Source organism: Hakea prostrata, chromosome 1 (genome assembly GCF_041222555.1).
Source record: "Hakea prostrata isolate BN-2017 chromosome 1, UWA_Hpros_2, whole genome shotgun sequence".
Lineage (NCBI taxonomy): Eukaryota > Viridiplantae > Streptophyta > Magnoliopsida > Proteales > Proteaceae > Hakea > Hakea prostrata.
In genome coordinates this window covers 67,617,501-67,644,199 of record NC_142600.1, presented here as the reverse complement: position 1 = coordinate 67,644,199, position 26,699 = coordinate 67,617,501, and the positions used below count along the sequence as shown (strand labels likewise).

Here is a 26,699-nt window from a genome sequence, read left to right as displayed (position 1 = left end):
TTTATGGGTCTTTAATCAATTTTATATTGCTTTGATATCACACATAAGATTAAATCTATCTAGGATCACATAGATTGATAAAAAAACACCTTAAGATAATAATAATATAAGATGATAAAACATACATTATTTAGGATCCATTGAAATGTTTTCTTTAGTCTTCCATGAAGAATGAACCTAAAGTTGATTCTATGATCAACTTGATACTAGATCTTTTCCTCTAGACTCATTCCTATTCACTGGTTCGATGGAACAACCCCTCTAAACTAACACTTTATGTGCAAAGAATAATGTGATGCATTAATGTTTATAGGAGGGATCTAACTAACATCCTTTATATAAACAAACTTATTAGATTGTCAATCAAGATCTAACAATCCCTATAAGCCTATATTAACCAATACATATAAGAGTTTTAGTAACCATATATTACTCATATCAGGCCAATAAGGAAACCTATCTTATGTTGAATTGTTTATTAATATTCTAACATTCATCGACGAGAGAGAATAAGCGAAGTGCTGATTCAGAATCAATGGAGATGAACATTAGATTCTTTGGGATGATTGATAGGGTGGTTGGTGAAACAAGGGAAAGACACTTGTGGGGAGGGATTCAGACGATCTCGCCATATGGAAAGCAGGGCGGAATTAGATGCTAGCTTTAGTCGATCCTAAAAGGAAAAAGGTAGTACAAGGTTCCAACAATTCCAAAGAAGACCAACATACTAGGGACGACGATAAACAACATGTAAGATGATTCCAACTTTTCAAAACTAAGATAATGTTTTCAGCGGTTGAACATAAGTTTAGAGGAGAATTGGGTTAGGATAGACATGGTAGACGACTAAATGAGACGATTGTGACGACTTATTTGAAAACACATTCAGAAAAGAAATGAAGCTTTACTTTTCTTCTCAAGGTTTCAACAATTCAAAGGCTAAAGGGTGGGAAAGATGAATTAAAGGAAGTCCAAGGGTTTGAGCATTGGAAGATCGGATAAGATAGATGATGATTGTTAGGGGTAATCTGGACCATTCCTATTTTAAATGATGTTTTCAATTGAACCATTTGGTTCAAGCTGGTTCAGGGTTATGTATATGTGGGCTTATGGCTTGGTTTAAGTCATATGTGCAAATCGATTTTGGGGTTTATGTTCTGCGTGATTCGAGTTCTCTCTGGATCTTCCATGGCTATCTTCATCTTCAAGCTCCTGCGGTAATGGCTTCTTGGCGATTCTTTGAGGTTCTCTGTTGGGGCTTTTGATCGTTGAGCCTAGGAGAATACTCGATGGGAGTATTGGCTTCATTGACTACCTGTATCAGGTGTTATCTGTAACTTCTTTCTTTCTTCCCTTACCTGTAATATCTTGGACAATAGTGGATTGGATTCAGTCTTGAATCCCAGAGATGTAGGCATCTATTGCCGAACTCCGTCATCAATCTCTCTCTCTTGTGTGTGATTCTCTTGCTTGATTCGGTACATACAATTAGGGCATGATAATTTCGATCACAGATTGGCATCAGAGCCTTGTGGTTTATGCTTCTATGTTTCAAATTAGGTTTTGTAGATTATTTACATCCTAATTTGATTGTTAAACTCATGTGGTTGAAGATTATTTTCAATTTGAAATTCTGATTTCTTGTATATGCTTTCGCTGCTGCCTCTCATATATGTCTATATGAATTCGGTTCTCATAGTCTGATAATTGTATGTTCATATATGCTCTCTCATTATAACATGATCTGAATATATGTCAATAAAGTTTCGGTTCTATGATGAAACCCTGATTATATGCTCATATGTTCTTGGTTCTTTGTATAAATCTGATTTCAATTGATGGATGATAATCTAGTATGAGTAGAATAATTCTGAGATGGTTAATGACTGATTAATCACATTAATTTCTTGCTATTTGATTATACCAGTTGCTGCCATATTTTTTGTTGTTAGTATTTGACACAATACTTGGTCTGTATTGGTCTGCTGCGTTAGCAACTGTTAATTAAGGCTGCTGAGATTGTATAAAGTTAGTTTATAAATTTGTGATTAATTAATATCTGATTATTTAATTCTTGATTATAATAATCCTTTTTTTTTTTCTTCCCAGAATTGTATATCAGTATTGTGAATTTTTATTCTTGTATATACTGATTGGTGTATGATACCGGCTTCAAAGTGGAGCCAAGTAAGGAATTTTGTCTACCAGGGGAGGACACTCCTCCCAGTGTGGTTACCACAGGCTCTAGTAGAGCAGTAGGTCTAGGGGAGAATCCTAGTTACCTAAGATTGGATACTCCTATGGGGGGTTCCAGGGTAGACATAGAGAAGTTTGATGGGACAGGGGACTTTGGGATTTGGAAAAGAAAGGTCAGAGCTTTAATGGCTCAGCAGAAACTCCTAAGATCCATAAATGATCCAGTTGCTTTCTTTGAAAGCATTGAGCCAGTCTTGAGGACTGAAGTGATGGAGAATGCAATTGGTTGTATGCTCTAGAACATCACTGATGGGGTTATCAGGTGTCTGGATGATGAAGACAATACCCCTATTAACGTTTGGAATAAGCTTGAACAAATCTACCAGAAAAAGAATCTAGGCAATAAGATTTATCTAAAGGAAAGATTGTATGGGTTTAAAATGGACCCTACAATCAGCCTTGATGAGAACCTAGATGTGTTTAAGAAGTTGATTCAAGACTTAGCCAGCACTGGGGAAAAGACCAAATTGGAAAACCAAAACCTGTCTATTATCCTGTTGAATTCCCTTCATAATGATTATCTTGTTGTTAAGAATTCAATTAAGTATGCTTGTCAAAACATTTCCCTAGAACAATTGATTGATGCTTTAAAGAATAGGGAGTCAGAACTGTTGGCTTCTGGTAAGACTAAGGGCAGTGGGGAAAATCTATTTGTAAATGGCAAAGGCTCTTACAAACAAGGGAGACCCAAGGGAAATGGTAAAGTATATGAAAATCATGAAAATAACAACAAGAATAATAATGGGAATAACAAGCCTGATGCAAGCCCCAAGAGATGTTTTTATTGTAAGAAAGTAGGACATTTTAAGAAAAATTGCTTTGCATATAAAAAGAAAATGAAAGAAATGGAGACATTCCATTCTGATATGCCTGGACCCAAGAATGTTCAAGCCAATGTCTATGAAGACATCAGTGAGGTGCTTACCATCTCTGAGGGTAATAGGCAAGAAGGATGGATTTTAGATTCAGGATGTACTTATCACATGTGTCCTCACATGCACTGGTTTACACATTTGTCTGAGATAAAGAATGCCAAAGTAATGATGGGAAATAATGATTTATGTGATGTGGTTGGTATTGGTTTTGTTAAATTGATTAATCACAATAAATCTATTTTCACTTTACATGAAGTTAGATATATACCTGACTTGAAGAGAAACTTGGTTTCAATTAGTAGCCTTGATAGTGCTGGGTTTGAAACTAGTATCTCTGGGGGTATTCTTTCTGTATCTAAGGGGTCTCATGTATGTTTAAAGGGCATTTCTCAGTTTGGTTTGTATGTATTTGAGGGTAGTACATTCCTAAATGATATCTCCAATATTTGTTGTTTGTCCAGTGAGTCAACCATCACTAGTGTGTGGCATGCTAGGCTAGGACACATTAGCAATAAAGGGATGCAAGCTCTAAATAAACAAGGCCTGTTTGGCAAGGATGTGATTGAAAACTTAGAGTTTTGTGAGTCCTGTGTCCTAGGTAAGCAGCACAGGTTGAGCTTTGGGGCTGGGTCTCACTTAGCTGGAGCTATATTAGAATATGTACATGCTGATTTGTGGGGACCTGCTTCAGTCTTGTCTTATGGTAGAAACTCTTATTTCTTATCTCTTGTTGATGACTACTCTAGGAAAGTTTGGATCTTCTTATTGAAGACCAAGGATGAAACTTTTGAAAAGTTCAAGTATTGGGTTGCTTTGGTAGAAAACTTGAGTGGAAAGAAAGTTAAAACATTAAGAACTGACAATGGATTAGAATTTGTTAATGAAATGTTCAATGGATTTTGTAATGACAAAGGGATTCAAAGGCATAGAACTGTTAAGTATACCCCTCAGCAAAATGGCATTGCTGAAAGGATGAATAGAACAATATTGAACAAAACTAGATGTATGCTCATCAGTTCAGGGGTACCCAAGGGTTTCTGGGGTGAAGCTGGTACAACAGTTGTTCACCTAATCAATAGGAGTCCTTCTGTTACCTTAGGGTTTAAAACCCCTGAGGAAATGTGGTGGGGGAAACCCCCCAGTCTTGGCTACCTTAGGGTATTTGGTTGTGAAGCCTTTGCTCACTAGAGCATTGGTAAATTAGAACCCAGGAGTAAGAAGAGCATCTTTCTAGGGTATCTTGAGAGGGTGAAAGGCTACAAGCTGTGGGATAGGACTGTGCCTGGTGTTAAGACCTTTGTGAGTAGAGATGTTCTCTTTAGGGAGAGTGTGTTCCCTTGTCTTTCCATTGACAATACTAATTTGAATCCACTTGATCAAAGAATGACTGACTTCACTCAATTTGACTTAGAGCAGGTTGATGTTTCCTTAAGTCCTGCTCAAACTCTTGATTTTAATATACCTGAAGAACCCTTGATTTCCCCTCAACCCTGCTCTAGTGATAAAGAGTCTGAGGTTGTAGTTTCTGATGTTGAAAGTGGGCCATTGCCCTCTTCTGAGACTTCCACTGGAGAGGTGGAAGAGGTTCCTGATCTGAGTGGTTATCAATTGGCAAGAGATAGAGTTAGGAGAGTGGTTAGGCCACCTAAAAGGTATTTAGCCAACTTTGCCCTTGAAACTGATATTTCAGTTTCTGAGTTTGGGTCTGATGAACCTAGTTCCTATGAGGAAGCTTTGGATTCCAAAGATAAAGATTTATGGGTTCAAGCCATTAATGATGAATTAGATTCATTAAATAGGAACCAGGTTTGGGAACTAGTTAAGAAACCCAAGGATCAAAGGTTATTACCTTGTAAGTGGATATTTAAAATCAAGGATGATGGAGTTGATAATTCCAAAAGATATAAGGCCAGACTTGTTGCAAAATGTTTTGTTCAGAGAGAAGGGGTGGATTATGATGAAATCTTCTCTCCAGTTGCCAAGTATAAGACTATAAGATTGTTGTTGTCCCTAGTTGCTCAAACAAAAATGACTATATAGCAAATGGACGTCAAAACTACCTTTCTTCATGGTAATTTAGAAGAAATGAAATATATGCAACTTCCTTTAGGCATCTTGGCAGCTGGAGATGGATCACAAGCTTGCTTGTTGAAGAAATCTCTCTATGGACTTAAACAAGCTCCTAGGCAATGGAATAAATGTTTTGACTCATTTGTGTTGAGTGTAGGTTTTAAGAAAAGTGTTTATGACAGTGGCCTATATTTTCTCATTTCAGGTTCTATTGTGTTGTATCTAATACTTTATGTTGATGATATATTGATTACTTGTGTTGATTCTAATCTTATTCAAGATGTTAAAAACAAGTTGAAATCTGAATTTGAAATGAAAGAACTTGGGACAACCAAGAAAATTCTGGAGATTGAGATTTATAGGAATAAGGGGGAGGATATTATGTTCATTGGTCAAAGGTTATATTTGTTGAAGGTCCTTGAGAAATTTAATATGTTAAATTATAAACATGTTAATGTTCCTTTAGCTGCACATTTTAAACTTTCAAATGATCATTGTCCTAAGAATAGCTTTGATAAGAATGAAATGTCAAAGATCCCTTATTCTAGTCTTTTAGGTTCTCTTATGTATCTTATGATGTGTACCAGACCTGATATTGCTCATGCTATTAGTGTATTGAGTAGGTTTATGTCCAATCCTGGTAAAGAGCATTGGCTTGCTCTCAAGTGGCTCTTAAGATATTTGAGAGGTACTGTTCATAAAGGTTTATTGTTCAAGTTCACACCTGGTGATCTTATTCTTGAAGGATATACATACTCTGATTATGCTAGTAATATAGATAACAGGAAATCATTATCTTCTTATTTCTTTATGTTATCTGGTAATTGCATCAGTTGGAAGGTGCAACAACAGCCTGTAGTTGCTTTGTCTACTACAGAGGCTGAGCTTGTTGTTGCATCTGAATGTGTGAAGGAAAATATATGGTTGAATGGCTTATTGTGTGAATTGGGTATTTTAAAGATTAAGCATGTTGTCGTTGTTGATAATCAAAGTGCTATCTTCTTATGTAAAAACCTTGTTTATCATGATAGGACTAAGCATATAGATATTAAATACTTCTTTCTTAGGGATAAGATAACTGATGGTTCACTTTTGATTGAAAAGGTAAGTACTGAGCATAATCCTGTAGACTGTGGTACTAAGTCATTGCCTCTTTCTAAATTCCTACATTGTCTTGATTTGTTGGGAATTGGTGATGTTGTCTCTTAGTATATATGTATCTGTAGTTTTGAGTTGTATATTACTTGTTTTAGATTGTGGTGTGTCTCTTGTTGTTGTCTTGTATGTTTATCAAGTTTGCATATGTTGCAGTTTTAGGGGAGATGCTGCCCAAATTTTTATGACTCTTGTTCTGTTTGTCTCTGTTATGAGATATATGCCTGGTGTGTGCATGTGTGCTCTTCATGGTTATATGAGTGAGTTGTGAATCATGAGTTATTGATTAGGGTTTCTATACCTGGTGCAGTTTGTTGCATGGTATATCTGTATGGAGTCCTTTAGTGTTGCATAGTTAGTGCATGTCTAGGTATTTTGCATATTTGTTATTTGCTTTGTATTGTGGTCTCTTTGTTTTTTTGTGTGCAGGTACACTTGGATGATGATGGTTGTAATCCAGTTCACTATAGTCATTTCAGATGTTCAGATTAAGGGGGAGATTGTTAGGGGTAATCTGGACCATTCCTATTTTAAATGATGTTTTCAATTGAACCGTTTGGTTCAAGCTGGTTCAGGGTTATGTATATGTGGGCTTATGGCTTGGTTTAAGTCATATGTGCAAATCGATTTTGGGGTTTATGTTCTGCGTGATTCGAGTTCTCTCTGGATCTTCCATGGCTGTCTTCATCTTCAAGCTCCTACGGTAATGGCTCTTGGCGATTCTTTGAGGTTCTCTGTTGGGGCTTTTGATCGTTGAGGCTAGGAGAATACTCAATAGGAGTATTGGCTTCATTGACTACCTGTGTCAGGTGTTATCTGTAACTTCTTTCTTTTTTCCCTTACCTGTAATATCTTGGACAATAGTGGATTGGATTCAGTCTTGAATCCTAGAGATGTAGGCATCTATTGCCGAACTCCGTCATCAATCTCTCTCTCTCGTGTGTGATTCTCTTGCTTGATTCGGTACATACAATTAGGGCATGATAATTTCGATCACAATGATGAAGCTTTTGTTGAAATAGGGGAAGTTTTTCCCTCTAGAATTCCATACTGGAGACGCAACAGCCAAAAAATCTTAAAATAATCTGTCAAACCAAGTACATTTATCACTTCAGATCCTTCACCCACTTTACATGATTTGGGTCTTAAAATTTCCTATCCAATAAAAACCTGACTGAGAGTGTCAATGGCATGTACACAATATAAATACATATCTGTTTCATAAAGTGCTGAAGCAGAGGAGTTTTCAACAGCAACTCAAAACCACCGACTTCAAACAAGGGAAAGGAGTTCATATTAGCCCGTTTTTGATCTTTAATTATTGAGCCTTGAGTCTCTAGGTGGTAGGTGCTGCACACGCTTCTTATTTTTCAATACTACAAGCTTTTATGTACCCAAAAAAATAAAAATAAAGTGCTCAATGTTAGATGGCAACTCACATAATTGAAAATTATTTGTAGAAAAACATGTTGAACCAAATTTTCAGAATAAAATCTATTTATCTATTGATCACCAAAAATTTTTTACATTTTAATCCAAAAGGATGTTTATTATTAATTTTTCCTCAAGAAAAGGTCAAAAAAAAAAAAAAAAAAAAAAAAAAACCCTTGGACTCCCAATATGACAATAGAGCTTTTAAATTTTTTTTATAGCAAATGAAAATTTCTCGGTTTCCTTTGTACTTGTTCACTATTTACTCTCTCCTCAACAAAGTAAACTTTTACCTGTTATTCTATATTGAAATTTGAAAATGGCCAAACTACCCTTTACTTTACCTTTTCACTTAGTTATGTTCTTTTGAGTCAAAGAAATCTAAATAACATTAAAGCAAATTGTTTCCTTTCTGCTTAGACTAATAAGCTCCCAAAAAATTCATATATCTTCTATTCGAGTAGAGAATTGAGTCTAAATGTAATACTGATTCCAAGAAATCTAACATGACCTTTTAACTGATTTTAATTATTTTTATTATTCTTCCTTACATTGAGTTTCATGGAAAAATGGGAGAAAATGTAAAAAATAGAGAACTGAGGGTGAATTTCAAAAATTTTCCCTGTAATTATTTCTCATTGAAGACTCTAACAAATAAATTAAAGGAAAGAATTCACTATTACAACAAAAGAGTATTAAAAACATCAATCTCATAAGTCTTTGAGTATTTGTTTCCTTTTAAAAAAAAAATTATATAAAACCAAGTGGAATTTTGCTAGTCACCTTAAAAATCAATTGGTTGTTCTTCAAAACTCCTTTCATTTTGTAAAAGAGAGCCTTTTGAACCTGAAGGGTGGTTTACTTGGCAAAAAACCAACATTTCTACATAAGAGACCAGAGTTCAAATCCCCTTGGGGCCATAGGTGAAGTCCCGCCTCATATTTAGATTATATGTAACAGTTATCCCCGGAGGAGTAGTCAATGTGCGCATAAACTAGCCTAGTGAACTTTAGTTCCAAAAATAAAAAAATAAAAGAGGGCATTTTAAAATTTTGGAAAATATAGTAAATGCTAAGTCATTACTTAACCCCAATTATTCTAACAGTATGTAGACCTGTAAATGAATAGCTGAATATCATCTTAAGATTTGCATTCGTATTCTTTTAAGAGTGCCTAAATAAATAAATAAATAATTACTGAAAAATATTTGTATCCATCAAACAAGCAACCAGATTCAAATTCAGATGATTGCTTATTAGATTAGATAATATCCGTTAAAATTTTATTCGATTAGAGTAAAATATTTTTATTGTTTTGAAAAATAATAGTATATTTAGTTTGAAATGATATCTCACCAAGTGATAGTTTAAACCTCACTAAAGTTGAACGGGTTAACCCTAATTAATAGGTTGAACACACCTTAAATCTAATCAAATTTTCTATAGCCAATTGGCCAAACTATGAAAAAACCATTAGACTGACCCTTATTTTTTTTTTTTCTTCTAAAGAAACCGGAAATCGGAAACTAGAAAATCGGAAATCGGAAATTAGAAATCGAGAAATAATAATCAGCAATCAATAATCTATCGGATTGAACAATTACTAGATATCCAACAATATTCCGAATTCTATTTGGATACCTTTTGTAAATTTCTATCGTATATTGGATCAGATTCGGATGGCGTTTTACTTATCGGATCTGGATACGAGTGGTGGCATATCCGAATCAAATCCAATCCGTTTACAGGTTTAATAGTATGAGTGCATTTGATATATAGTTTGAAAGATACGAGATGTAACGTATGTGATAAAATAAATTCCAAAGAGTATAAACATAATATGGTAAGAAATCTCTACCTTATAGCAGCAGAATAAGCAAGAAGATATAGTCAAAATGTAAGATACAAGGATTTTACTTGGTTCGGTCTTAAAGACTTACATCCAAGGATGAGTATAGAGACTTAGCAAGCATTGCACTAATCAGATATTAAAGAAGATTATAGCCCTATTGCTACCCAACGTATGCTCACAAGACATAAACCAAGAGAGACAACCCAAGTGAGAACAACTACACCTGGTAAACAGCCTATAACAGCTCCTCTCTTCAAGGCCAAATGAGACCACCAGGCAGCAGCAGCTCCATGTCTTAGAAGCTCTTAAGCTTCACCAACATCATGCTAGAATACCTTCATAAGCAACAGCAACAGAGCACCTTCACCAGAGCCAAACCAGTTCTAACTCACGAACAGAAGAGAGAACGAAATGATCGAAGATATGAAACCCTAAGGCCCAAAAGAACTATATATACAAACCACCAAAATGACCTTATTAACCTTACATACAAATACATAAGACTCATATATCCCTTACATATCTGAAAAGACCATAAAGACCCTAAATACATTACAACATAATAGCTTACAACTCAATGGTATATACATAATTTGCTCATATCAACTCTTGCCATATCATTGTTTAGATGACCGAAACATTTCATGGATCGATCTTTTGGCCGTGGGATTAATCAAGAAAGAGGCTCAATGAACAACGAAAGCACTCGATTTTTGGTAACTCCACCAGAAGTACCAATGCCATCGCCATGTTGAAAGATGCACTGGGAAGTTCGAGCCATATTCAAGGCCATATCGACAACCCATTTAGGAAGTCCACAACTTTGGGCACACTCGTTAAGCTTTTTCCATGAATCCCTAACCAAGCCTTCTATGTGTTGTCTTGCTTCTCCCTCTGAAACACCTTTCTCCTTCATGTAACACTGAATTGATTTGGGCACATCGCCCCTTTCCATCTCAGCCTACATTTTCCAGCCACATATATAAAAACAAGTTTAATAAAATGTTGGAGATCAAGGAACTTTCTATTCTTATATAACAAGGGAAAATGTTAGGTATGCTAGCATATAAAAACATACCTGGGAAGTTCCTAGGTCATCGGTGAGTCGAGTTATGATAGAAGCCCAATAAAATAAATCACTGGAGCCATGGATCAGGCAATCAAGAGTCTCATCAGTGGGTGTGATGCTGCGGCATTGCAGCTGCAAAAAATAGGCATGGACCATGGCTGCAGGACCACCCACTGTTATCCATGCATTAGCCAAGTATTCTTCCAATCCTGGTGTGTACCCCTTATAAAACCATCTTGCTTCCACCAAGTATGCTCGGCAAAGTCTTGCCCACTACAAAATATGACCATGAAATTCATTAAAGCTCTCTTTGTTTTTGCCAAAAATATGGATGAAATAAATTTTCTTGTAAAGTAATAAACTCTCTTAATTTGTTGTTTATATGGTAAGGATTGGTGTTCTTTGTGGGGTGCCCCTTCTCATTATGAGAAAGTACATAACCCTACTTTAGTCTGGCCTGATCTAGTTATTATCCAATTACTAATAATGTAGGATGATTTTTAGAATCTATTGGACTATAATTATTCTTATATGTTGTACCTTTTGATTAGCCGAAAAGATCAGTGTTTATCTGGGTTGGCCCAAAGTGTCAACCCTAATCTTGGCCGAGTGAACCAAGGGCCTAGAATATCTCACCCTATCTCGTCCTCAAGGTTGGATAACCCAACCTACCATGTTCCAGAATTGGGCAGATTGACCAAGGTAAGTCTGGGTCATGATGACTAAACTTAGACCCCTACAACACATGAAGGGACACCAATCAAGGGGATTATTTTGTGTGTACGTGTAATAGTACTGCAACAGTGATGAGTGGATCAAGTTTTTCAAGATCCAATCTAAACCTAAATTCTCTCAGTTAAATTTATTCTTATTCTAACTTGGATTCAGGACCTAAGATTGTTCTCCTTGGCCTGATTGAACCTTGATGGACCAAGTAAATTTTCCATGGAACTATTTTTAGGCTCAGATTGCGTGAAGCCCTAGGGTCTTCTTTTAAACTCCTTAAAAGAGGATGAATAGAAGGGGAAAAGAAATAACCTCTTTCGTTATGTAAGGTAAGATATTCAGGCCAAGATCCCTTTGTGCATCATAAACAACTCCAGTTACAAAATTGTGGAGTGCTAAGCAGCATAACTTCATGTAGTTGGGAAGATCTTCTATGTTTTTGATATCCCACCTGGCAACATTCCAGATTGATTTCAAACCATTAAGCAATTAACTATTAATTAGAATGTAAATGTACTTGGCAATTGAGTCTCTAAAATTTACCTTTCAATCGCATTCGTGAAGAGTTCAAGTTCATCGGGTGATCCATATACATCATAAATGTCATCAATTACTGTTAGTATTGAGATAAATTTGGTAAGCTCTATTCTACATTTGGAGAATCCCGGTTCATAAATTATCCCAACTGCCCACATGAAATTCTCCACCAGTCGGTCCCTTGCAAAGCAAAGCTCTTTTTCTAATGCCAATTCTCTCCACCACCTACCATAAAAAAAACAAAAATTATATAAAAATATTTAAATTATTGTATACAAATAACATTGAATATATATATATATATAAAAGATGTGAGGTTCATCTGGCTGAGTTTATACGCATCTTGACCAGAATATATATTTTTTTATATTGAATTTAAATATATGACAGTGATATGTCCCTGGTCCCTAGATGATTCCGATTTTGAGTTTAAACATATCGTATTAAAATAAGAGACTTTTAACTAAAAATCACCTCGAAAGCTCCTGTAATTCCATTTGGTGTACTGACTGAACAATGTTGAAATCCTGCTTTGCTAGCTCAAGCAATACGGATGAACTCTTCTTCGTATTGATATCCTTCTCATAAGCATTTATGGAGTTTCTAGCTTCTAATCTCACCATTCTCCATTGCAGTGGAACTTCTAGTGACTGTCTCACTCTTTCTGTGAGATTACTCCCGGACTTCTTCATCAACAATGACTTGAGACTTGAGACACTGAACTCCATGGCATCCTCTAGCAGAGTTTCTCCATTCACTCCAAGATGTGCAGCTTCATACAAGGACAAGAGTCCCTCAGTTTCATCACTTAACCAGTTCTTGAAGTGTCCATTCTTGCTCTTGAATTCATTAAACACATCTATAAATTAAAACAGATCATCATTCAGTATCATCATTATGAAAAAAATAATAAAGAAATACATATTCGTGTTCGTGATCTAGTAGTGAAGATGCAATTTTATTTCTTTATATGGGCAGATTACCTGAACTGAGCTGATAACCATGTTGTCGAAGAAGTCGAAACTTTAAGGCAGAACTGTAAAGATCATCATCATCAATGCCCTCCCAATAACCCTGATGATGAAGACTAAGGGACTCTTTGATCATCTCCTCGAAGTGATAAGCCACTCCCAGCCGTTGAATCAAATCGATGAGTTCCAATTGAAGCAATGGGTCTTGATTGGTAGACTGTATAAGGAGCTTCACCTCTTTTTTGAGCTCCTCTAGGCGAGCATAGGAGAGCTCGTTCTGCATTAATCCAGACAAGCTAGGGATGAGAGTTTGATATAAGCAATAAAATATAGTTGGAATTCAAAAGAGATGAGATTCCTAACCGTGCAAGGATTCTTCAGAGTCTGAATGAATTGGTGATCCCAAATGGTAGGATGATAATGGGCCGATCGGCGTTCATGACTCTCTTGTGATGCCGACGACCACCGTGTGCAGCGTGTGTAGGAGATCGTTTGTTGATACACGTTGCTGCTGCCTCTGTTTTGCAGCCATGAGATAGTACTGTTGGTAGCCAAAAACGAAGAAGAGAGCTGAGGTATCAAACCCAGTTTCAAGAGTGGCTGAAAGGTAGTTGAAATAGCAGAATGGACCATTTTGACTGATTAGTTGAAGACCACTAATTCGTTTCGACGAGTGTTTACAAGATCGTAAGATCGTCCATGAGGATCTAACTGCGAAGCGAGTCTATTTATATCATTGAAGTTATAAAAAAAAACGCCAGTTCTTGGAAATGATCGTGTGAAAGAGAAAAGAAAGACCATGTATTTTTTAAAATTTTTTGGAAGGCTAAAAGCCTAAAACCATGCATTAAAAGCATGCCATCAACAAGAGATAGTTAATTCAATGCGGCGACATCTTTTAAGTAAACTTTTAGAGAATAAAATACATTATAGTGGTTAAAGAAAACATTGTCACTCACATGGTGATCTGATTTCACACGGAAAGGAGAGGGAAATTGTTTGGGTGCTCTACGCATTAATTCCCGAATAGTTGAGATTGAGATCTCAAGCAAAATTTTGATTTCGACCATTCATTTAAAAAGAATCTATTTTCATACTTCGTAATATAGTGCTGCTCATTAATTGCACAACACTGAAGTCAAACTCGAGGGAGAGACCCTTAGTTTTTTTATCAATATAAACTTGCTTATTTGATCCTTCATGAAATTTAAAAGAGGTAATTCCTATTGCCCCTTCTATTAAATTATAAAATTTTATTTTTATAAAATTACATTATTTCCATACTTCTAATTATGTTTAGAGGTCATTAAGGTTAAATGTGTATTATTGATTTTTCCTTTTACTATAACTTAATTACTACTTTATCACATGTACTTTTCTAATATTACTCACTGATACGGAGAAAATATAATCGAACCGGGTTCATCCTTGGTTCGACCCTCGACCCCTGTCGGGACGAAAGGAATCGACTAGCTTCTGAGCGAGCTGGGTTTAGAAGGTAGCTTGCTGAGGAAGTAAACTAACTCAGTAACAAGCACGCCCTAATCCGCTATGTTCAGAATGGACTAATCGTCAAAGAGACAGGTAGCAGCATTTGCGGCAGATGCTTATCGCTATTATATGGATAACTACCATATAACAATCGTATCAACAAAGGAATTATCTATTAGCCAAACCTAATACAGATCTATCACTCTACGGATCTATCCGTTAAGATCTGACGGCTATCCGAAGAAGGCTCAAATACATCCAACGAAGGAGATTCGAATGTACACCCTATATAAGACATCACCTACCCACAAGGTAGAAGGACATATACAATCTGAATCGTATTCTCGTTATTCATTCCTTAGCTCTGTGATCAAGCAGAGCCGTTTATGATTAAGTTCATCAATTGACTTAGCCTTCGGAGGTGGACTCCCGATCCTAGCGGTCGGGCCACATCTGACGTTCATTTTTGCAGGTCATACGTAGGAGATCTAAGGGCTGAGCAGATTTTGGACGCATCACTTACCCAACCTTATATTTTGCCTCAGATTATTGTTGTCCCTTTGCTAAGAGGCTCCATTAGTTAATTGGTGACTTGACATTGTACTCTTTTTTTTAACAACACCAAGATAATCTAAGGTTTGTTACTACTTATTTACCATTTATGTCATGTTATCAAGATTGATGTAACAACCCCCGTATTTCTAACCCGAGATCCGTATTGTAGGTCCTAGAACCGGAAGGTCTAGTTGGGTAAATTTGTGGAGTGTCCGGATAGAAGTCCATAATCCATACCCTGAACCCATGGATCTGGATTCTCTGTCTGAAGAGCCTGCCTTGCTTGGTAGTTGGTCTTCTGGAAGGCAAGTGATGTCTGGAGATGTCCGGAATGAAGGTAAGATCTCCCCCATCTCTCCTTTAGGGCTAGGTTGTACTTGGACATCAACCCCCTAGCAAAAGCACCCTTGTATGGCAAAATACATGGGGGCGGTTGCTAGTGGCGGTCGATCAAACCAAGCGATCGCCTGGAGCGACTGCCTAGTCTGTTTTCGGGGTTTTGCCCTATTTTGCCCCCTGGCTTCTATAAAAGGTAACCTTCGTCCAATTTACAATATATTTTATTTGTGGTTACCGTTTTTGGAGGTTAGACGGCTGCGGAGAAGTGCCGAAAGCGGATCTGAAGTGCTGGTAGTGATCTGGAGATCAATCCTTCCCTGTTTCTGGGTATTCGGAGTGAGGTAATGGATTCACCTTTCATCCTTTATCTCCTTTGTCTTTCCTTTCCGTGTTAACCCATTCCCTCATCATGGTGGATACCCTTTTGATCAATCGTAACTCTCTTTCCAATCTTCTTGATGTGATTCATCCGAAACGAAACCTTGTTTTTGTGAAAAGGATAGATCCAGTCAAGGGGATAGTTCTGGGTAATCCAATTTTGGTGTTTGTTAGGTTTCTTGTCACTCAGTGGTTATGGGAGTGTTTATATTCGAGATTTAGGCTATGATCACTCGAAATCCGAATTGAAAACGGATGATCAGAAGCCTGAGTTTCGGATTGAAACTATCTGTTTTTGGGGCGGTCACTAGTGGCGGTCGCTCAACTTAAGCGACCGGCACGAGCGACCGGCTGGTAAATAGTGATCAATTGACTTTTGGTTTTGATCCAATCTGATTCAATTGACTTATGCATTATTGTAACCCTGTATATAGGTGTTCTCTGTTTGAAGAGAAAGTTTTATAATAGTTTACGGATTTCTTTTTACGGATATGCAAGTAAGAACATTCAATCCTATCTTTATGAATATACTTAAACATGCTAGTACAGTGTCTGTTAGTATTAGCATTTCATTTTATATACTGCTGTAACCATGTCTTACATACTGATCTTGTTATATTGTTGTTGTTTATCTTGTTCACATATATACTTTGTTGATTATGAAGGTTATATACTGATGATGATTAGTATGTGGTTCTGATGGATGAGGTATTCCTTTGGGATATCTTAGCTTGGGATATCAGAAGGCTGTGGAATGGGACACATGCCTGTTGATGTCTTCAGCATTGTCATAACTATTGGATGACATGTTTAGGTAGAGTCTAGAATTGCATGGCTAGGTACCCCACATGCTACTACCCTTTCGGTAGGAGGATTGAAACCGGATGACCCGTGATGACAGTGATATGACGTTGGTCCACTGTTAGTCATATAAATGGTAGGGTTGCATATGTTAGGGTTGGGCTCATGGATGTCCAAGGAATGGACCGGGTGTCATGAGGAGTCATGAAAGAATTCTGCCCCAACAAAATGTGGATGACCATAGGGTTATGGAATGAAGTCCAATAGCGGTAGCCAGTCCGTGAGGATTCTCATTCTTAGGTTGAGAAGGATACTAAACCAAGTTGGTTGGTGCTATAGGGGATGTATCTGGACTTCATGTAGACATGTTACCTGTATGACCTTGCATTGGGATTAGAAACCCCAACATGCGTCAATACTCATTACCAATGGTCGTGGTGAGAGAGTGTTCACTTAACCCCAACCATGGTTTGAGAGCCAGGTGTGGACCTTTCATTTTGCCCTGGATCCCTACAGAGGTAACCAGTCCTTGCCGGATCAGAGTGACTAGACTTACCCAGAGGAGGGCTGGTGTATATCTTAAACCATGTCAGCTGTTAGAGACTTGCATAGTTAGAATCATAGTATCATTCATACCTTGCACTCATTCATATCATTTATGCATTTATGATTTGTTGGATATTTGGATGGGAATTGTAATTGATCTTACTGAGTTCTCTAGAACTCACTCCTTTATTGTATATGTTTTATTAGCCTGTGCAGATGGAGGAAATGTGTCGGAAGATTGATTGGTTTCCTATGAAGGAACCTTCCCGTATGAAGAGGATGTGGCATCGACAATGGGAAATGGAGATAGCCTGTGCGGGAGCTCCTGCGAGTGCATGGAATGCGCTTATCGCACCTATTGATAGAAAGAGACGAAAAGTGGTTAGACAGTTCGCTCAGCGAATGGAGAAGAACTGGAGGATGCCTTTTCTAGAGATTCATGAGAAACATTATTTAGCCTTAGAAAAGGAAACTGGAAAGAAAATAATATAACTCTTTTTGATTGCTTCCGCTGAACTCGTATTCATTTTGATTTATTATTCTTTCATTTATTATTTTATTGGAGTATTTGGACTCCTGTAATCCTTTAATTCATTTATTGAACTGTTATTGCTCTTGATTGTTTTTATTTGTATTTATTATTGTTGATAGATTAAAACCGTAGATCCTGTGACGGATCATTCCCACGGGTTGTCGGGCGGGTAATCAAGACCGGCGGGTGGGGTGTGACAGAGTGGTATCAGAGCCATGGTTTTACAAAGTCAATAATACTTAATACAAGTGTTAGATGAGCAATTTGAGTCATAGATCCAGAAGTGACTCAAAAGAACTAGAGTGAATAATAGAACATTTTTCGTTAGAAACAAACTAAGAAAGTAAGTGAATTTTTCTTTTTGCATAAATTACTATAAGTCAAGTGAAACATATTCTCACATGTCAATTATCAAGAAAGTGCATAAGAGACAATAATATAAATGCAACAAACATAATTGTACATCATTAATAAGATAATGCTTTACATAATTTGGAGCGTACTCTACGCTTTACAAAATGATAGGGAATGAACATGTGCTGAATAAAAACTACAATAAACAAATCTAAATCCTAAAGTAAGTCAATACTGAATCAAAAAGGATAAAAGCCTAAGTCAACTACTGTTGTGGTGGTGGTGGTGGTGCTAGTCTCATCTGGCGGAGTATGTCAAGGCACTCTGCTATCTGGCCCCTCATCTCTACCTACCCCTGCTCGAACTGGTCCATCCGAGTGAACAGACCTCTAGCCCAAGGTGGTGTGACCTTCGAAGTGTCCTGAGCCCCGGATGTGCCCCCTGTCTCGAGCTGAGAAGGTGGTGGTGAGTCTGCATGATCAGCATTATTAGCCTCAACATCCATGTTCTCTAGCTCGGTTGGCATCTCTGGTGAGTTTGGTCAGCCCAGTAAGTGCATCTGAGCAACCAATATGTGACCTATTGTGCAGCCATGTCCGACCGGAATAACCTCCTCTCCCTTGAAGTTGACCCCAAAGTGCTCAAAGATTCGTGTCAAAAGCCGCCTGTATCCAAGGTTCGCTCCCCTAGGATATGTCACTCGATAGATCATGGCATTCTGGATTATGTATGCCAAGTCTATCTGGTAGCGGGTGTACACAGAGAAGGTCATCATAGCCTGCATGAGTGAAATCTCACTCTGATGACCTGCCTTAGGCAGCAGGTTCCATGCTATGATCCATGAGATGATCCGGCATGAGGGAAGCAACTCGACCACTGACTCTACCCCGCTGCACTCCCGCATGCAAATGCCCGAGTAGATGAGAGCTCTCTCCTCCCAGTGTATGACATCATCTGACTCTGCCCCGGCTCGAACCATCTCCTGTCGCTGTGGATGTATGGCACGTCAAGGATGTGAGCCAGCTCCTCTGTGGTGAAGCGTATGTCTGTAGTCTTCACCCGGCTCTCTATCACTAGCTTTGTGTCATGATCTCCCACCCTCTCTCTGTGGAAGGTCAGGTTGCTATAAAATAACCTGACTAGCTTTGGATAGGCATCCTCATTCAAGAACAAGGTACCTCTCCAGCCCACTGCCGCGAACCTACTCTCGATCTGGAACTGCTCTACCTCTGAAGTCACTACCGGTCGACCATACTTGATCGTGCGCTGACTAAAGTGGCCGAAGTACAGCTCCTGTGCCTTCGGTGACCTGAAGTAGTCTGGATGGATGGGGTCATGTCCGTCACCTCTCCCTGGACCACGACCTTGGCCGCGAATCGGTACTCTCCTACCTCCGCGTGCAGCCATCTAGTGTGAAAATCTGTTTTTAGGCGAAAAAGATGCAAAATGAGAGTTATGAGATGTCTAGTAATTACCTGTTAGCGTAAAAATGCATAGTGAACAGTAGATCTATGCCTAGACATGTTTTGGGAAGTAAAAGAAACATTTTGCATCAAAGAAAACCTAGAAATAGTTGCACATTGTAGTTTCTTACATGCAAACCATGGAAATGAAAGGTTTTGTGAGAAGATTACCTGTGTAGCGTGTAGAAGTCGCGTGGGAAGTAGATCCAAAGCCAACGGAGTCTCCAAAATACTTTCCTAACTCTTAGCACGAAATCCCCAGAGCCCAAAATGTGTTTTGAGAAGTGTAGAAGTGAAATGGGACCCAAAAACCGTATTTGAAGCGTTGTTGTCGCGCGTATTTTGGGGCGGTTGCTACTGGCGGTCGATTGACTCAAACGACCGGCTCAAGTGACCGGCCCAATTGCCTTTTGCACGATTTTTGGATTTTGGCTCTGTTTTGATTCTTGTTGGACTTTGTGCCTGTTGTTGCTTCTGTTTGCGAATGTTGACCATGTTGTGAAGTTGTTTTGACTTGAAGAATCTTTTTCCGGATTTGATCATATAGTATTGCTAATTTCTGGAATTCTTTTCGCAGAATGGTTCAATTAAGGAATCGTGATATTAATGGTTAAGAAGGTGAAGATGGTCGGGAAGATCAGAACCGTGTTGAGATATCTGTCGTAAACACTGGAACTGAACCTCCGAGAGTTGAAATTCCTCTTTCTGGCGGAAATCCTCCACAAGCGCCGCAAGTAGTCTCTATTCAGGATGTGATGAACATTCTGGGAAACATGTTGCATCAACAGCAGAATCAGTTTACCACTATGATGCAAGGTTTCGCGACTACTCAGCAGAATGCCCAAGCAGCTCTTAACCCTAATGAAGCTGGTACTTTTGTGGACAGTTTTGCCCCTGGTCCTCATGCAAGGTTGATGGAGCATTTCTTGAAGCTTCAGATCCCTGCTTTTACTGGTATTTCGTCGGATGCATTGTTCCCTAACAAGTGGATCCGAGAGATGGAAAAAGCTTTTCGCAACCTCCGTTGCAATGAAGCTCAGAAGATTCTGTGTGTAGAACAGAGACTACATCATGAAGCTGATGCGTGGTGGAATGCTATCAGACCCATTTTGGAAGCTTTGTACCCGGTTCTTACTATTCCAGGGACTCCACAGCAAAATGGAGTTGCTAAGAGGAGGAATAGAACCTTGCTGGACATGGTGAGATCCATGATGGCGCAGGCAAACCTACTTATCTCTTATTGGGGAGATGCTTTGCTGACTGCAGCCTATATCCTCAACCGAGTTCCAACCAAATCGGTTCCTTCCACACCATATGAGTTGTGGACTAGAAGGAAGCTAGATTTGAATTACTTGGGCGCATGGGGATGTGCAGCATGTATTCACTCTACATCTCACCAATATGGGAAGCTTGGACCCAAAGAAAGAAAGTGTATCTTTGTAAGATATTTTGAACTCTCAAAGGGACATGTCTTCATTGGTCTATATGAGAGTGAGAGGAGAACGGAACTTGAGTCTAGGGATGCAACATTCTTGAAGAATGATTTTCCATCTCTTTCAGGAGTTAACAGAAGAATCATCAGAATTCTTTGAGATACAAGATAGTGATCTTGTCACTCTAGGGATTCAGACTCTGGATAATGAACTTGGGATTCATCCATAAGATCCTAGTGGGAGTGGGAGTGTAGATGTGATAGCTACCTCAAAGGGTGAGCAATCTGACATGCACTTGCGCCTTAGTGGGCGCAGGCTAGTACCTCATCGACGTTTTGACATAGAGAATGAAGCCTACATGGTAACTCTTGAAGAGATAGACTGTGAGATGGCTCCATTCGATGAGCATGAATAGAAGAGCATGTAGGAATCTCTTGCGGGGACAAGCTCAAATGAATGGTTGAAAGCAATAGAGGAAGAGTTGGAGTTGATGAAAGTTAATTATGTCTGGGACTTGGTTGACTTACCGCTGAGCCGAAAAGCAATTGGGAACAAGTGGGTTCTAAAGATCAAGAGAAAGGTAGATGGATCTATTGAGAGATTCAAGGCTCATTTAGTGGCTAAGGGCTACACCTAACGAGAGGGCATTGATTATAAGGAAACTTTTTCCCTTGTGGTTAGGTTTGCCTCCATTTACGTCATACTAGCCATTGTTGCTCAGTTGGACCGGGAGCTTTATCAGATGGATGTAAAAAATGATTTTCTCAATGGAGAACTTGAGGAAGAGATCTATATGGATCAACCTCAAGGCTTTGAAGCTAATTGACTTGAGCGCAAAGTGTGCAAGCTTAAGAAGTCCATATATGGCTTAAAGCGAGCATCTAGACAATGGAATGTGCGCTTCCACCAAGCTATGATGGAAAATGGGGTTTTCCATGCTTGAAGAAGACCATTCTATTTACACCAAGAGATTTGATAGTAATTATGTCATTCTGACACTGTACGTAGATGACATAGTCATGGCTAGCAATAGCAAGCAGTTATTGGAAACCATTAAGAAATGGTTGTCCTCTGTATTTGATATGAAGGACATGGGTGAAGCAAGCTATGTGTTTGGTGTCAAGATTGTCAGAAATAGGCAAAAGAGATTATTGGGCTTATCTCAAGAGACCTATATTGACAATGTTTTGACTAGATACTAGATGCACAACTGCAAACCAATTGATACTCCAGTGGAGAAGGGTTTGCATTTGAACCTTGATATGGGCCCTAAGACTCTAAAGGAGAAAACCAAGATGGAAAGAGTTCCATATTCCAGTGCAGTGAGTAGCCTTATGTACACTATGATGTATACTATGCTGGATATTTGTTATGCGATGGGTTTGGTTAATTGGTATCAATCAAACCCAGGCATAGAGAACTGGAAAGCAGTCAAGAGGATATTGAGATATCTCAAAGGAATGAGTAATTACATGTTGTGTTACCAAGGATCGGATTTGCGATTGATTGGCTATAGTAATGCCGACTAGGCTGAAGATATTGATGAGCGCAAATCAACCTCTGGATATGCTTTCTTGTTGAATGGCGGGGCCATTTTGTGGTGTAGCAAGAAGCAGACTTGTATATCCCTCTTGGCCATAGAAGCAGAGTATGTGGCATGCTTAGCTACGGTTCAAGAAGCTGTTTGGTTGAGGAGATTCCTTCGACATACTAGATTTGTAATGACATCCAAAGAGGCTGCCCTTGTCTATTGTGATAGTATAACAGCTCTTAGCTGTGTCAAGGACCCCAAGTATCATGGGAAGATGAAACATATACAGTTGAGATATCATTTTGTTAAAGACATTATATCAAGGAAGAAAGTTGTACTTAAGCACATATCTACTAGTCAGATGGTAGTTGACCCTCTTACCAACTATAGCCCAGGTTGTTTTTATTTTTCATGTAAATCCTTGGGCTTGCATAGATTGTGACTTACTTTTGTACTGAGACTTTCTTATTATTGAGTAATATGAATTCATTCCAGCATTTATTTTTCACTTTCTGTGTGATTGTGTTTCTTCTAGCATAAAACAAGATATGTCAATAGGCAAGAGAATGGCTCATTCACACGAGCATTCGCCTCTGGCACCTTGGAGGAGAGCAGAGATGAGACGGATCGTGAATGACTTTGTGTAGGTCAATTCATAATCATGATGTCGCCTTGATTTGGAATCAAGATGAGTTTCTTTATTGTGAAGAGAATCGACATGAATGTTCCCACTATTCATGTTGCCTATAGGAGCCAGTGTAAGTACTTTATGTGGCGCTAGGGTGGCGACAATAAAGAAACTCGGGATTGAATGTGTATATCTGGGATATACATGTGTGTCTGGGACACTCTGTAACAGAGACATTAACACTTGCCCTTGTGCAAGTGGGAGATGGTGGGATTTATTAATTATTTTATTAATAACTTATATGCTCAAGGGCAAATCTAGAAAATCACTTTTAGGTGGTTACAGAATATAGGGTTATATATTTGTAACCACCGTATCACGTAGGTGATTACATTATTCGTGCGTGAGTTTTTTCCAGAAGAAAAAGGCGGCTCCCATTTCTCTCTCTCCCTCTCTCCTAGAAATGCAGGAAGGAAAGAAACCATTATAGGTTTTTCTTCCCTTTGTTTTAGATCTCCATACCATCCTTTCCACACAGCATTTGGGTTGTGGAATTTATTCCCTTTCCTAGAGATTGTGGAATCACCTGATGAAGCTTTGGTGGTGGAGCGAGAATGTGGAATCCGGATTACTTCCACTGCAGATATTCTATATTTAGGAAAGCGAATCCAAGTAAGGATCTTTCCCCATCAATTATGCAATTGATATATATAGAGTATAACCTACAGAAAATATATTTTCGGCGACACGTAATAGCAAGTGTCGCGAAAAATAATTAAATTGGCAATAGCTTCTAAAAAACCATGGAGAAATGTATTTTTGAAGATGCTTTTTAGGAAAGTATCACAAAAAATCCAATTATTTTCCCCGCATTTTACATTTTCCGCTTTTGTGAAAATAGGCAACCCAAACTATGCGGTCTCTCTCTCTCTCTCTCTCTCTCTCTCTCTCTCTCTCTCTCTCTCTCTCTCTCTCTCTCTCTCTCTCTCTCTCTCTCTCTCTCTCTCTCTCTCATGCTATCTCTCCGGCCATTTGGCTCACAAGTATTTATCTCGTTTGCGCTATCTCTCTGGTCCTCTAGCTCACTGCATGTCTCTCTCTCTCTTGCTATCTCTCAAATGTTTGTCTCATTAATTTTTATCTTGATTTTACTTTGGGTTCATGAGATTTGGGGTTCCCATCTCTGTATCCTTCTAAAATTTGTTTATGGGAGAGACATGAGATGGGATTTGATGTGGTATTTGGTCCATGGTGCTTATGGAATTGTGTTTGTGCCAACTTTGACATTCCTGTGATTACCCATTGCCTTTGATGTCAAGATAATCACATGAACTAGAGGTTAATTTGATATTCCATTGTAGAGTTTCTTGTGCCTCTGTGAGGGAAGAAATAGTATAACTTATCATTAATGTATTAAATGCCTCTGACTAAGGGACTCTTGACACTCTTTGATCATCTCCTCGAAGTGATAAGCCACTCCCAGCCATTGAATCAAATCGATGAGTTTCAATTGAAGCAATGGGTCTTGATTGGTAGACTGTATAAGGAGCTTCACCTCTTTCTTAAGCTCCTCTAGGCAAGAATAGGAGAGCTCATTCTGCATAAATCCAGACAAGCCAGGGATGAGAGTTTGATATAAGCAATAAAATATAGTAGGTGATCGAAGTGTAGGAATTCAAAAGAGATGAGATTCACAGCGGTGCAAGGATTTTTTAGAGTCTGAATGAATTGGTGATCCCAAATGGTAGGATGATAATGGGTCGATCGACGTTCATGACTCTCTTGTGATGCCGATGACTGCACTACCTTTGATGAACACCGTGTGCAGCGTGTATAGGAGATCGTTGGTTGATACTGTTGTAATTTTCGTAATTTTATTTGAAAATTCAAACAATTTATTTTCCTAAGATTGGGTCTTTTCTTAAAAGACACCTAAATGGCCAATAGATATCTTTGCTAACAAACATGCCTTAAGGGGAGAGGTTTGTTCTTTAGGAGACAACCTTTGGTGGTGTCTCTTACTCTTCTATATAAAGGTGAGAGATGTTTTGTTTTTATCGCGAACAAACATTTTTGAGAATGATTGATTTTCTTTAAGTTGTGTCATAGAAAGCGAATTGGTGAATATAGATTTATAGATCCCTTAGTCCATCAATTACTAAATGCACCGTCTGCAGTGGAAGGGTTGACTGATCTTGGGGTGAAAATGCATTCTTGACCCGTGTGTATTATTCGGGGCATTTAAATACCTTAAAGAAAATGCCGACTACTATCGGCATGTTTCAACTCCGTCACCTTTGGTTTGTCACTTGATGTACTATGATGCTTTCAACAAAAAGATCATTTATGCCATTTGAATCAAGATAATTTTTTCTAATTTTGTTTTATTTATCTTATACGATTGCCCTGTGGTAATATATTTCCGACAAACATTGCTGTTGCTGCTGTCTCTGTTTTGCAGCCATGAGATACTACTGTTGGTAGCCAAAAACGAAGAAGAGAGCTGAGGTAAGAAACCCAGTTTCAAGAGTGGCTGAAAGGTAGTTGAAACAGCAGAATGGACCATTTTGATTGATTAGTTGAAGACCACTAATTCGTTTTGACGATTGTAAGATCGGCCATGAGGATCTAACCAGAAAGCGAGTCTATTTATAAAAAAAAACGCCAGTTCTTGGAAATGATCGTGTGAAAGAGAAAAGAAAGACTTGCATTTTTTTAATTTTTTGGTCGGCTAAGCCTAAAACCATGCATTAAAAACATGCTCAAAACCATTAACAAGAGATAGTTAATTCAATGCGGCGATTATCTTTTAAGTATACTTTTTAGAGCATAAAATACATTATAGTGGTTAAAGATAACATTGTCGTGGTGCGCGCAAGCTGGCCCGGATGAACCTCATTTCTAAAAAAAAAGAGATAACATTGTCCGCATGGTGATCTCACATGGTGATCTGATCTCACACAAAAGGGAGAGGGAAATTGTTTGGGTGCTACGCATTAATGCTCGAATAGTTGAGATTGAGATCTCGACCGAAATTTCGATTTCGACCATTTATTTTTAAAATGTATATTTTCATATTTCGCAGTACAGTGCTGCTCATTAATTGCACAACGCTAAAGTCAAACTCGAGGGAGAAACCTTTAATTTTTTTTTTATCAATATAAACTTGCTTATTTGATCCTTCATGAAATTTAAAAGAGGTAATTGATATTTCCCGTTCAATTAAATTATAAATTTTATTTTTTATGAAATTACATTCTTTCCAAACTTCTAATTACGTTAAGAGACCATTAATGTTAAATGTGTATTATAGATTTTCAGTTTTGCTAGAATTATTGATTTTCCTTTTACTATAACTTAATTACTACTTTATCCTTGTACTTTTCTAATATTACTTATCCAATCTTATATTTTGCCTCAAATTACTATTCTCCCTTTACTAAAAGGCTCCATTAGTTAATTGGTGACTTGACATTGTACTTTTTTTTTTTTAAATACCAAGATAATCTAAGGTTTGTTACTACTTATTTACCATTTATGTCATGTTATCAGATTATACTCTTTAAAATTCAAAATGACTAGAGTATAAGGACAAAATTAGTATTCTACATGGTTTTATAGATGAATATAATATCATATTTTGACTTTTTAATTTTAATGAATTAAAAAATGGACATTTGTACACCTGACCTTAACCATTTTTAAAT

General features: G+C 38.0%; 1 protein-coding gene across 1 annotated transcript; it reads right to left on the bottom strand.

The window, feature by feature from the left end:
- Positions 1–9,881: 9,881 nt before the first annotated feature.
- Positions 9,882–13,645, bottom strand: LOC149029525 (trans-ocimene synthase, chloroplastic-like). The gene is made up of 7 exons (XM_089150984.1): positions 13,305–13,645; positions 12,954–13,218; positions 12,445–12,829; positions 11,977–12,195; positions 11,746–11,884; positions 10,717–10,980; positions 9,882–10,599 (listed from the first exon to the last, which is right to left on the bottom strand). Exons 1-7 carry the CDS (start codon positions 13,572–13,574, stop codon positions 10,312–10,314), a joined length of 1,830 nt encoding a protein of 609 aa, XP_089007110.1. The 5' UTR covers positions 13,575–13,645; the 3' UTR covers positions 9,882–10,311.
- Positions 13,646–26,699: the final 13,054 nt, after the last annotated feature.

Excerpts from the sequence above, each read along its gene's own strand:
- LOC149029525 (XM_089150984.1), bottom strand. The coding sequence starts at position 13,574 with ATGGTCCATTCTGCTATTTCAACTACCTTTCAGCCACTCTTGAAACTG. Across the intron at positions 12,830-12,953 it reads TGGTTATCAGCTCAGTTCAG|ATGTGTTTAATGAATTCAAG; the intron begins GTAATCTGCCCA and ends TTTAATTTATAG. Across the intron at positions 12,196-12,444 it reads GAATTACAGGAGCTTTCGAG|GTGGTGGAGAGAATTGGCAT; the intron begins GTGATTTTTAGT and ends TTTTTATGGTAG.